General features: G+C 48.1%; 1 protein-coding gene across 1 annotated transcript in view; it reads right to left on the reverse strand.

The window, feature by feature from the left end:
• The window catches only part of ABCB10 (ATP binding cassette subfamily B member 10), a 29,634-nt gene extending 25,305 nt beyond the window's left edge, over positions 1–4,329 (reverse strand). Inside the window, exon 1 of the mRNA XM_050894221.1 lies at positions 3,966–4,329. Within this exon, the coding sequence (XP_050750178.1) occupies positions 3,966–4,329 (364 nt within the window). The remainder of the gene's footprint in view (positions 1–3,965) is intronic.
• Between the last annotated feature and the right edge of the window lie 8,658 nt (positions 4,330–12,987).

The following is a 12,987-nucleotide window of genomic DNA, read 5'->3' on the forward strand; positions in this document are numbered from 1 at the left end:
CCCTATTTAATTTCCTAAAATAACTTAAGTTTTCAAAGATACTCCTACTCAAGTACTTGACATAAGAAATGTCAGCTTGTACAAGTATAAATAACCGAAAGCATGACTTTCTAGTAGCAATACTCACGGCTGATGTGTTCTACATTTCTATCTGCATCTTGAACAAAAAAATTCAAGTCGCTCACTACCCCAATCATCTCCAATCAAACAAATTAATGTAATGTAGTTTCTGAACTACATTACAAAGAATACACCTAAAAAATTCAGGTAGTCTTAGGTACAACATTTTAATTTTTTTTAATTGCCCTTCTTAAAGAATTGTTTTTATAGGCATTTATTCCTTATTAGAAACTACAAAAAAAGAAATCTACAGCAATCCAATATTTCTTGTTTGAGGATGTGAAAGTGCATCACTTGGTGTAACTTAAAAGTACAGAAAAATCAGATTATGAATAAGGCAGTGCTCTTCTGATTGCATGGCAAATTTTAACCTATAGGAAAACAGCTATTACAAATTATGCCCAAAATTCTAAAATAAAACTTCTGAAATAACATTTCTTGCACATCTCTAGAGAAGACCTGTGTACAAAACAACCCTTCTTACTCAGTGCGCAGGAAGTGTTATACAGGGAAAGGGCACACTTTGCTATTGGATTAAAAATTTCAGAGTTCCTTGTGCTTACTTTACAATTCAATAGAACTATTGTTTCCTTCGAGTGTGGTTTGGATAAAGTGCAACAGACAGTTTCTCACAGGGAGAAACAAGGAGGCAGGAGGAAATACAAGGGATCATTCTGAAAAGGCATTTTTGTGGCCTCGCACACACAGCAGGATTTAATAATTTCAACAATGGCCCTGTCCTCTTCCCTGGGAATTGAATTTAACTGAAGACACAGGTTTACCCAACCTGACTGCACAGGATCAGCCAAAGAATTCATAAAATGACTTCTCTCCTTTGTTAAACCTGGGAGGTATTACAGAATTTACAAACTCCTAATCACAAACTACACAAAACTGTGGCCACTAACAGAGTGAATTCCCATCATAGTATTTAGCCATCTTTTTACCACTTTAAATAAGAACAACAAAATTTAACACACGTCTTGTTTAAAATGTATTTGCAGCTCTACCCAGCTCTAGAAGTAACTGGACATGAAACATGGAACCTATTCCACTGATTCTTTTGGGGTTTTTTTGGACAGTATGATATTTGGTACATTTATTTTCATTCCTAAGAGCCTCCAGAGGGTCAGAACCTCCTTCTGCAAGGAGAGCATTGCAAGAGATGCTGCGTGCCAGCGCACTCGAACTCCTGGCCAGAGCACACTGCTTCTTCCTGAGCCAGCAGACGGTGAAGAGGCCCTGCGTAAAACAAGATGAGACCGTCTCTTTTGGTGCCAGTCACAACTGGAGCAGGTCACCTTCACCTCTGTACCTGCACCTCCTCAGCTGACACCATTTTCCCACTGCACCAAGATGGGTGAACCTAGTCTTGCTCAACTTCCTCACAAATCATCCTCTGCTCCCCAGGCCTCCACTGTCATCACTGCAACTACTTCACCTTCTGTGACCGTGAATTTCAATGCACAAGTGCAACGAGCAGAATACCACGACCCATGCCATGTGGAACCACAGAAAAGGTATATATCACTACACTCCACAGTGGTAATGCTATACACCTATGTTACCAACTACTGGTTATATAAAATGCAAAAGCTCTGGAAGAGCTCAACTTTCTTGCAGAACAAAACAGCACCTGTAAGCCTCTGAAGAGATCCCACAGCATTTGCTTACCGGTTACGTGGACTTGAAGAGGAAATTAAATGTTTTACCCTTGGTTCATTGTTTCATACAGTGAAACTATTAACCTTCCTCTTTCTTTGAATGAAGGAAAAACAGAGATACTGAGTTTTTAAGGACCAGTTTGTTAGTACAAAGACGCAACAGGAACAAAATGCAACATATTTTAATGTATTTTAGATACAATGGGCAGGTGTGATTTCCCTACAACCACCTACAAGGCATTTTACCCATATTTGTTATTGCTGCACTCTATAATGACCCAAAGTATCTTCCTTGTTAGCTTTTCCATCCTCCCACTTAATTACAACTTCACAACGAAAGTTTTCCCTTAAGTACGGTGTCAACAAAGAAGAAAAATTTTACATAAATTCACAGAACCAAGACCAATAGAATGTTGAAAAGCAGTTATTACATTTGCTTTTTTTTTTCCCCATCCTCATCATTTGATATCATCAAGTTGTGGTGGTGGGGTTTTTTTGGGTTGTTTTTTTTTTTAAACTTTCATTCAGGCCATTTTATCTCAAAAGACAGAACTGCATGTAGCTGATTTGTAGTAACTGTGGTAGTCGATTTACTTAGATAAAACCATCAGCAGACTGCGCAGATTAAGGATACTTAGCGCTATTTTAAAACATAATTACAAACAAATATACCGTACCCTGCCTGTGATAAACAAGTTGACAGCAAGTGCCCAGTAAAGGGAGTTAAATTAAGTTCTCAGTTAGTTAGGAGCCTTTGGCTCCTAAAAGCCATCCTTACAGGAACTGATTTGTTTCCGTTTCAATGGGAAAAACAAAGAACTTGGTTGTAAAATCAGCAGGTAATCTATCTGATCAGATACTCACTTCTTCACCAAACTCTGAATAGACTGAACATTAGTTACTGGAAAAGAGCTTTTTACTTTTGAGTAAAGAAGAATGAAGTAAAAAAAAATCCTGAGCAAGACTGAAGCCTTATTGAATATTATACCTTTTCCCCCCTCCACCCAGCCCTGTCCCACCAATTTTCCCTTGCTTTTATTCTGCACACCCAAGATAATGGTATTAGCTGCATAAAATGGTGTTCACAGCATAGAAATAATTTTAATTTCTTATAAAAATTCATTTGGATCCAAATTATTTTGGTTATGTAATGCCAACATGTAATGAAGCTCTGTAACTATCCACTGTGAATAAAATCATGTACAAAGTATTTCGTATTTCTCAAAACCACCTCTTTATGCAAGTCTAACTACCTCACCTCTTTTATCTCGAGCACCATTTACCCATTCCATGGGAACTACCCAAGTTTTTGCAAAGGCCTACAAGCCTCACACTGCCATGATAGCACATATGCTGTCCACCAATAAAGGTGGTTTTAAAATAACCAAACCACATAATAATTTGATATTGTTTTCTTACCAACAACTATTATCCTGTTATCCCCATGAGAAGCAATGTCAAGAAAAGTTTGTTTCTACTCTTTGTAGATAATATTACTGTTAAGGGCACAATTTATACAACCACGGTGTTTGACTTCACCATATAGACACTAAAAATAAATAAATCGTTTTCAAAACATCTTACAAAAGTTTTAGGCAAGAAACTCTTGGGAGACGGAACTCCAATTTATTTTTTAAAAAAAGCTTAGGATTCCCATTTTTATTTCATTCCATATAGTCTCAGACCCGAGTTTATTGCAGGCTGCTTGTGAAGCCAGCATGGAACACGCACAGAGGCATTAACCAACACTACTAGCAAAACGGAAGAGTTCTGTAACTTCCAAAACTTTTGCCTTCCCTTCAAAACAACAACAAATTAAGAGATGGCAAGAGGAGAGGAGGGGGGAATGAATGCATGTTGTTAGCTTTTTACACGTATCAAATGCTCGCTCAAAGATTTCACGTTGTGCTCTGACGCGACCAGATGCGCCGGTTCGGGAGGGAAATACGACCTTCTCCTTCACCCCGGCCGCTCCGGGCTGTGCCCCCTGGGCAGCGCCCCCCGCGCCGTGGGCGGGCGGCTGGGCAGGACCCCCACCCAGGCCGCGCACCTCGGCCGCGGGAGACCCTCCGGGCTCCCCGCGCGGCCGCGGCGCTCCGCCGCCCCCTCCCCGCTCGGACAAAGCCCCAGGGCGGCCCCCGGCGCGGCGGCGGCGGGGCAGCCCCGGGCCGCGGCCGGTACCTGTCAGTCTCCAGCGCTCGGGGTGCGCCAGGGCCAGCAGCCTCCGAGCCTCGAAGCGCGGCGGGGCGCCCGCAGCCCCCCGCGGCGGCGCCGGCGGCTCCGCGCCCGCAGCGGCGCTCAGCGACCGCGGGGCGCTGCCCGCCGCCGCGGGCGGGAGGAGGAGGCGGCGGCGGCGGCATGACGGCGCGCCCGGCGGCGGCAGCACCAGCAGCGGCGGCGGCGAGGGGGACGTCCCGCACCTGCTGGCCGGGCGCAGCGGGGCGCGGAGGCCGGCGGCCCCGCCGGCGGCCCGAGCCCAGGGGGGCGGCGCCGCCCGCCGCAGCAGCGGCAGCAGCCAGGGCAGGCGCGGCGCGTAGCCCGCCATGCGGCCGGCGCGGCGGAGCCGAGGCGGCGGCGCTGCTGCTGCTACTGCAGCCGGTCGCCGCCGCGCGGGTCTGCGGCAGGAGGAGGCGCCTCCGAGCCGCCGCCGCCGCCCATGGGCCGGCAGCCGGGGGCCCGCGGCGGCCCGGGCCCGAGCCGGCCTGCGGCGCGCTGATAAAGCTGCGGTTGTAGGCCTCCTCCCGGCCAGCGGGCCGCGCCTCGGCCCCCAGCCAGCGCCCTCTGCCGCCGCCCGGCCCGGAGAGGGGCCGGGGCCGGGGCCTGCCGAAATGGCGCCCGAGTCTGCCTTGCCCTGCCCTGCCCGGTGACAGCAGAGTCCCACCTGGGAGGGGGCCGGGGGCTGAGGCACCCGACCCCGGGAGAAGGAAGCAGGGACTCTGCCCCCTTCCCCTGTTCCTCCTGTGTGGGTCACGCCAGGGGAGGCCATCTCAGGCTGGCCATCAGGCCTTGTTGGCCTGTGTCCACAGCGCGCCCTGCCTCTGTCCGTGGGTTCGATCTTGGTCTGGACAAGAAAAGATCTCCAGCCAGAGGAGAGCGGCCTTTCAGAGGCACCGTGTGCCTGACCCCGTGCTCAGGCTGGCGGCTACAGGATCCATATGAACAGGCCTTACGTGCCCATGCTCGGACTAGAGCCTACAGGATCCGTATGAACAGCCCTTCATTGTTACTATTTTCTTCACGTGTTACGGCTCAGGGTACAAGCCATTTTCCAAAGAAGCTGCTGCCCCTAACCCCGCTTTAAGAAAAGGAAACCGAGTCACCGGGGATGCAGCTTTCCTGAGGCTGTGCAGTACTGGAAGCAAGAGCAGGGAACTGACCCCGGTGTCCTGTTTTCCCCGCTGGGGAGCCCGGTATAGGGAAGCCTACACCTCACTTTTAAAATTTTGAGTCAAGCTTCTTTGTGAATTAGTCAACGTCAGCTCGTGAGATTTGGGTTGCAAGAGCACTGTTTGAACAACCACGCTTTAAAGTCTGCAAAGGAGTAAAAATGTATTAAAAGATCAGGAGAAAACATGCATACGGTCTTTTGCTAGAAGAAATGATATAGCCAAATTCCCGGTATTTAGGGAAATTGAGGGGTTAGCACACCCAGCAAGCATGCTGAGGGATGGAGCCTCATCCTGGGAAAACCACCACCTCGCCGGAGCTGTTTCCCTTGATGTTTGAGTAAATTAGCATAAACCTTTCTCACAGCCCTCGGGTGATGGCTGAAACGTTTCGAGACGCACGCTGCGAGGGCAGCAGCATGGCAGCCTCACCTGCGATGTTTGTTTTTCCTCCTTTCTCACACCCGGCCTCCCTGCCCTTTACAATGCTGTCCTTTGAGGCTGCGAGGAGGAACTGCCTTTTTATTTTACGCGAAATCCCGCGATCGTTTCCCGGCGCTTGAGGTGCTCCCACAGAACCAAAGCGAACACAGCCCCTGGACAAGCGGAGCACCAAGGCCGGCGCCAAGGCGCGGGGTGACCCACGGTGGCCACGACGGTCAAGGCGAACGCAGGCCGGTGGGCGTTCAGGCCGCCGCCGACCCCGCTTCGCGCGAGGCCTCTGGGAGCGGTGCCCGTGTGGGAGCTTACCCCTGCCCGCTCCGCGGGCGCCAGGGCTGAGGCTTCGCTGGCCGCCCGGCGAGCGACGCCTCGCTTCTAATTTAACGCTTCGCCCAACGTTTCGGTTAGGGACGGGCCGCGGCGCCTTCCCCTCCGCGTCCCGCGCCGCGGCGGCCCGCCAGGGGGCAGGACGCCGCCCGCCGCAGGCGGAGCACGAGAGGCGGTTTCTTTTTACGCCGCTTCCCCGCGCAGAACACCTGGGGGACGTTTCTGGCGCCGGCGACTTCCCCGAGCTGCCCGCGAAACAGAGGCGCAACCAATCGATCCCTCGGGCGAGGAGCGAGGCGGGGCGGGACGGGGTGGAGCTGCTCCGGGCCGGGCCGGGCCGAGCCGAGCCGAGCCGAGCGGAGGCGAGCGGGCTCCCCGCCCTGTGCCGGTCCGGCGCGGCCTTAGGGGAAGAGAGAGACCTCGGCCTCCCGCCGCCCCGTGAGGGGGCGGGGGGCGGCGGGGGGAGGAATCTTGACCTGAACTCGCCCCCCCCCCCTCCAGTTTTAGGGCAGTTTCAGTGTTTCTGGTTAATTCGCTCCCCGTTTGACAAGGCAGCGCAGCGCGTTGCCACCTCCCGCGGGCGAGGGGAGGGCCCGGTCAGCACCCTTACACCGCCTTGGCCCGACCAAACCCGCGTTTCCTGGACAAAGGGGCTTTTTTGGAGCAAAACTATGTCAGATAGTCTGTAAAAGGGGGAAAGGCCCAATAAAATCGGATTATTTTTATAGGAGGGATGGTTAGTTGAGCCTGTTGTGGCCTGTGAGGAGCCGCACGCCGTTGCAGGGTGTGTGCCGTGGTGCTCCCCGGGGGGCCAGCGCCGCACCCTGTGGACGCGGGGACACACCGCGTCCCCCACACCAACCCCAGGCTGGCCACCCCACATCTCCAGGGGCTGGGGATTAAGTGGGGTCTGGGATGCAGTACAGAGAGCAAACCTCCAGCCTGGGTGCAATACCAAGGGCCGGGGCTCTTGCCAAACCTGCCGCAGCCCAGGGCCCCTTCCCTTGCGGGGCGCTGGAAGGTGTGGAGGGGAAAGCCCGTGAATGCAGGGGAGGATGCAGGTGAAAGGGAGGCAGGTGCAAGCACCACAAGAAGGGCACACTCAGGAAAGTTTGCAGAGGTGTAAGTTTATGTCTCCCAGAAAAGCTTCAGGTGCTGCGGGCTGTCCTGCCCAGCCTACGCTGTCCCCAGGTTATCTGATTTGGTGTATGAAAGCTGATGGGGTTACAGGTTGTAGATTAAACTGCAAATGCTAAATTTATATTTAGTTATCGCATGATGCTGAAATAGTTTTGTAGCCTGTTCTGCATCTGCAGGGAGAAACAACGGGGCACTGCAGGACAAAAGCCTTTGCATCGAGTGAAGCAAGCAGTACAAAAGCAACACAGAGCATTGAAATCCCACAATACATGTTCTTTCACAGTGCCATTTGAAGGCAAATTAAATTTCCATCATAAAATTAAACCTGATTGAAGCATGCAGTTCCCACTGCCAGGTGCAGAGCGCACCCGAGCCGGAGGAGCGCACACAGCTCGAGCAGCGAGGCGTGCAGGGTGGGGCTCTGGCATCCCTGCACGTAGATGTCACCGAGATGCGTGAGTTGATCTCTCGATAAAATTTTGCAGGTCAGAAGCACCACGTGCTCGCAATAAAACAATCCATACAGACACAAACAGTGCTTCAGGAAGGCAGGTTCTCTGCTCTTGTGTGTTTCCTGCACTGGTGGTAGGATGAGGGCTGTTGGAGAACACAGGATGTTTTCTCTTCAGAGACTTTGGAGAAGTAATTATTATGGATAAGTAATTAAAAAAAAAAAGAGAAAACCAAGCACCCCCTACCTCCTCCAGGACAAGGAGATCTGACTGGCAAAGGTGACGGGAAGTTTAGATGCAGCAGAGCTTTACGTTGCAGTTTGTTTTAGGCTTTGCTTCTGGGGGAAAAAAAAAAAAGTGTAAAAACAACGACCCCCAAACTCACAGATGGTTATACAGTCATCCTAAGTGGTCATGAAATATTTGCACTAGTGGAGTGGAGTTGCCAGGAGGAAAAAAAGCGCCTAAAATTCTGGCTATTCTTTTCCAGTTTGTTTACCACATGCAGATTGCTCTGCTATTGCCTTAAGCAAAAATGGCAAAAGCAACAGCAGTCCAGCTGAGCTGCTCACCAATACAAAAAATGAGCAAAAGCTGTGCAAACATGCCTTGTTTCAACTCCAGCAATGGGTTGAAGTTGTGATGTGTTAACCTAAAATACTACCAAGTTGCATGTGCACTCACAACTCTGTACCTCGGGATGCCTGAGCTAATGGTTTGGGCTTGGCTGTTTTCCGGTGTTGAACTACATGCAGCTCCAGAAGGATTTGTGCTGGTTCTAAAGGGCAAGTTGTCATTACACAAGTTTTGCTGTGCTTTTCTGGATGCCAGACAAATGGCCAACCTCCAGATGCAGTTGGCACTAGTTTGTCTGGGGTTGTCTTACAGCGTGACCCCAGTTTATCACTGCAGCAAGCACACAGCAGTTTCTGCCCTTATTTGCACTGTCCTTTCCCTCTCCATCAACTACGAAGCATCACTAGCTATTGCAAAGCCAGTTCCAGGGCTGGCCTAAGGCAGACATCAGAGCGGACAGGTACTATCACTGCTCTCCAGAGACCAAGAAACTCCTGGCAAGAGTGGTTTGTTATCTAGCGGCCTTGTTCCCCTTAGTGCCCACCTACCTCTCCTCTGCCCGTTGCTTTTAGGAACTTTCTGAGACTGATGTGCAACCCAGCCTTTGGATGCTTCAGCAGGAGCATTGCTGTGACACCAAACAGAGCTATAGCACGGCTGTCTAGGTAGCCCGCTTGCCTAAGTGTAAAAAAGAAAGTAGAGTCTGATCTGGCACCTTCCCAATTAGGGGTGGGGGGTTCAGGATATCCCCCGAATATCCCAAAGAATATCACAACATCAAAGACTTCTCTCAGATGGAAGCAGGTAGTTCAGTATGCTACAGCCTACCTCTGTTAAACAATTTTAAGCCACAGGAAAAAAAACCAAACCAAAACAAAACGGAAGCTTGAGTAAGGAAAAATTTACAGGCAATTTACGAGCAAGGAAGGCAGCTTGATTCTTTCAACAAGCTGCCTGACCAGGCCTGCTACCCTACCAAAGCTGCTGGAGTTGGTGGTGTTGCATGATGTGTAGCAGTGTGAACACAAGCATCACTACCAGGTGGGGGGGAAGAAGCGATAGCAAAGAAATAGAAGTAGACACCATCATGATCCTAGTCTTGTGCCCTGACACTCATAGCTTCTGTGCCGCCTCCCATCCCCGTCTCCAGAGCTGGGGTAGCAATACCAGTACACCTCCTCCCTTTGACAGTGGGGTAGAGGGATTTGGATGGAGTTTCTTCCTCCTGTCTCAGGCAAAGCGTCAGAGGAGCACTGCCCATGTCCTGATATGCTTGTACAGCACCAAACACCGTAAAGTCCTGTTCTTAGCTTATCCCCTGGCTGTATATGCTAAAATATTTTTGTTATCAGGCTTGTCATAAACCAAGGACCATGACTTCACTGAAGATCACAAACCTATGCAAAGAGCAGGCAATTTTATCCTAAATGGAACTGCAAAGATCTGGACTAGGTAGGAAAGCAGGGCTACCGATAAAGCAGTCTTCTGAAGAAGTCATCTTCCTCATCTAACCCTCAGCTTAATGCAGCTGATCCCTTCTCCTGTTTGAAAAAAGGATGCATGTTTTAGAGTAACACCTATGATATCAAGTTATAGAAATAGCTTCCACATCTGCCTTGTTCAAGAATTTCACTGTCCCGAGAGAATATTTCTGCAGGATGACAGACATAGTGGATAATGCCTTGTCTTAAACTGGGCACTTAAAATATACCACTTTCTCTATACAACTGGTGCTCAGGGCTGTTGTATAGCAGCGTCCAGGAAACAGAAAGCCAGATATATGTTTAAAATTGTTAAAAAAGATTAGGAGTCTGGAGACAAATTTTACCAGTATTTTGTACTTGAAATACATTGAGCATAGTGAGCATTGTTGAGTTATTTCAGTCAGTTTGGGCTCCTATCCAGTACTTTTAAAAAAACCTCATAGCTAACGTGCAGCATGATGGGATAGTCTTTGGCGAGGGACATCCAGGCAGTTAATTTAACTGTCACATCGGTGTCTTGTAACGGTACAGTTTTAGAGCCTGGCTCACCGCAACTAGACACCACTCCGAAGGAAGGCCATTTCAGGACTTTGTTGAAGAACCCACTGAGCCTGGAAGGCTAACAAAGTCAGCAACAGTTGAAACAAGGTTAGCAAAATGGCCTGAAGTCCTTTTTATTTTTCTTGGCAACCCAAAGGATCTGTTAATGGAAATACCATTTCTGTAAAATGTTTTTAGACTTAAAAGACACTTGTAAGAGACAGCTTTTTCACAAAGGAACCAGAATGGGGAGGAATAGGATGAACTTCACCGTTCGGGAAGTTGTTTAGACTGAACAGCGTGGCAGCATGCTGCTCAGGCGACGCCACTGTTAAAAGTAGGAAGGGCAACTTTAACATAGACCCATGAATGGGTGTAGCAGTTTATTTATTAGAGCAAATACCCTTTCCTTTTGTCAGTATTCAGTGACTTAGCATGGACTTGTACCTCAGCTTTGTCTATATTTACCTGACACCTTTTGAAAGGGTGTTTTGCTGTTCATTGCCTTTATCAATTCCAGAGGTTAGGGAACAGAACGAAATTATCAGATAACAGATGTCAAACCCAAGGAAATACTTTTCCTCCTCATAAAAATCAAGGTGTAGAACTTCTTGCTGCAGCAAACTGTGGAAGCTACAAGTACAGAGCTGATTAATAAAAGGCATGAGACAAAATTAATGGAAACTAAATCCATCAGTGGCTATTGCAGCTATGTAGCCTGCAGCTCTGGAGGTCTACTAAAAAAAAAACCAGACAAAACAACCCAAAACCAAACAAATAGTAACTGTGAGAAGACAGGAGTGTGTAAACCATGGAAGGATCACCGTCTATATGCCCTCTTTCTCTGAGCATTTCCTGTTAGGCACTGGCTGATAACCACAGAGTGCCCAGTGCACTGTGCATCGTCCAGGAGGTACATGAAGCGAGCAGAGCTTTGCAGGGGAAGAAGTACCCTGTTACATGACTGAGAACTGTGTTACAGACTCACAAGCAGCAACAGTCCCTGCTATGACACTTATTAATATTTGAGAGCTTAACAATGTCAACTTAAATGCTTTGGTGCTTTTTATGATATATATTTAAAACAGAATACAGGGTCTGTGCAAATGCAGGCTTATTTCTGAACTACACAGTTAATAGAGATTACGGTCCAAATTTTGCTAGACTTAAAGGTACTCCTTCCTCCCACTCATACTTTCCTCCCCGTTCTGCCTTGAAATTCAGTCTGTCAATCAATTGCAGACACTTCTTATAGTCTAGATTATTTCCTGGCTTCCTGCCTTCAAACATTTACATTCCACGAGCACCAAAAACTGTCCACCCAGGACATAAAAGTTTATAGGTTTGAAGCACATAATTTGTGATATTGTTTTTCCAACACCTCAGAAATCACTTTTACATCTTTTAGCCTATGTACGTAGAGTAAGATTTGCTTCCTAAGTCTCTTTACTCTTACTTGTCACTTTTGTATGCAAAATACTTCAGAATAACCCAACTAATAAAGCACCCAATTCCACTGTAGAAGAAAGATGTTAAAGGGAAACTTTGTTCTCTGCCCATCTCACCTTTATTTTTTTTTCCCCCCTTTTGGTTGCTGTTTGATGTACTTCAGGACCAAAAGTCCAGCTGCTCTAAATCTAAACACTGCTCAGGACATATGGCAACAAACAGCAAAATGAGTTCCAGTGAACACTGGTGAGCCATATCCTTCCTAGGTATTCACACAGGCGTTCAGCCAAGCACTTCAATACTTTGCTATGATACAAGAGCAGTCATTTCACAATGAAATCTTTGGGCTAGAATCTACAGAATAGAGCAAAACCACTCAAAACAACCATAGAGACTACTGCAGATTGAAGAATACAATGCGTTTAGTCTGGTGAGCAGTATCAGCTCAATAGATCTAAAGGAGCAGGTCTCTCTAGAGACCTGCCTAGCACAAAGCATCAGCAATACAGCCACCTCCCATACTGTTTTTTTTCAAAATGCCTGATCCTGGTCTGGGATTGCTGAACTGCTTCACACTTTTGATATCCAGCCTTCAGAAGATTAGCAGTGCCATGCAACTCCAAGGGGGTTTCTGGTACTCGCAGAGCTGAGCCGCAGCACACACTGTTACTAATCTCAGAAAGGTCACACACTTTTCTGATAAAAGGTTTTGGTCATTTACCAACCTAAGTAGGAAAAAAAAAAAAAAAAGGCAATTGTGCGCTGTCATCTAAACTCTTAGATTGTTTGGATGTTCCCAAGAGAATTCTCTCATGAAAGACCAGAAGGTCTGAAGGTCTGAGGGAAGCTGAAGGGAATTATTTAATACTGACAGCCCGTCTACAAGACATTAGAATTGTGCCTTTGCTCAAAAGAGGCATTTTAGAACATCAAACCACAAAGTAAAGGTCATGCAGTGCTACAGAATGAGGCCTTCTGGTGCACTGTGTCAACCTCAGGGGGTACCTAGGTCCTCCACATGCATTTCAACTGACCTACAAAGCTGTGGCAATACCCTACTCCATGACCTGCCAAGTCAGCTCTGTGGAAAGCAAGTAGGGGGATACCAAAACAGCATGCACGAAGTGAGCAAGACCACCAGATTCAGCCTCCAAGTGCCAAGCAGGCTCTGGCTCAAGCAGTGCAGGGGAAGCACGCTCCTGCCCTCTCCTTCCCATACAAGTCAGAGCAAGTTTCCCAGAAAGGGACCAAACCATTTTTATTTTTTTAACTAAATGCTTTTAATAGAAAACAAAATACAAAATAACTCTTTCCAGAAAGCAGAAATATTTAATCTCTCCAAATGACAAACTAGAACGTACTTTTTCCGCAGATCCTTGTTGTAAATGCTGATGATTTATCTCACAAA

Source organism: Gymnogyps californianus, chromosome 3, assembly GCF_018139145.2.
Source record: "Gymnogyps californianus isolate 813 chromosome 3, ASM1813914v2, whole genome shotgun sequence".
In the NCBI taxonomy this organism is placed as follows: Eukaryota; Metazoa; Chordata; class Aves; order Accipitriformes; family Cathartidae; genus Gymnogyps; species Gymnogyps californianus.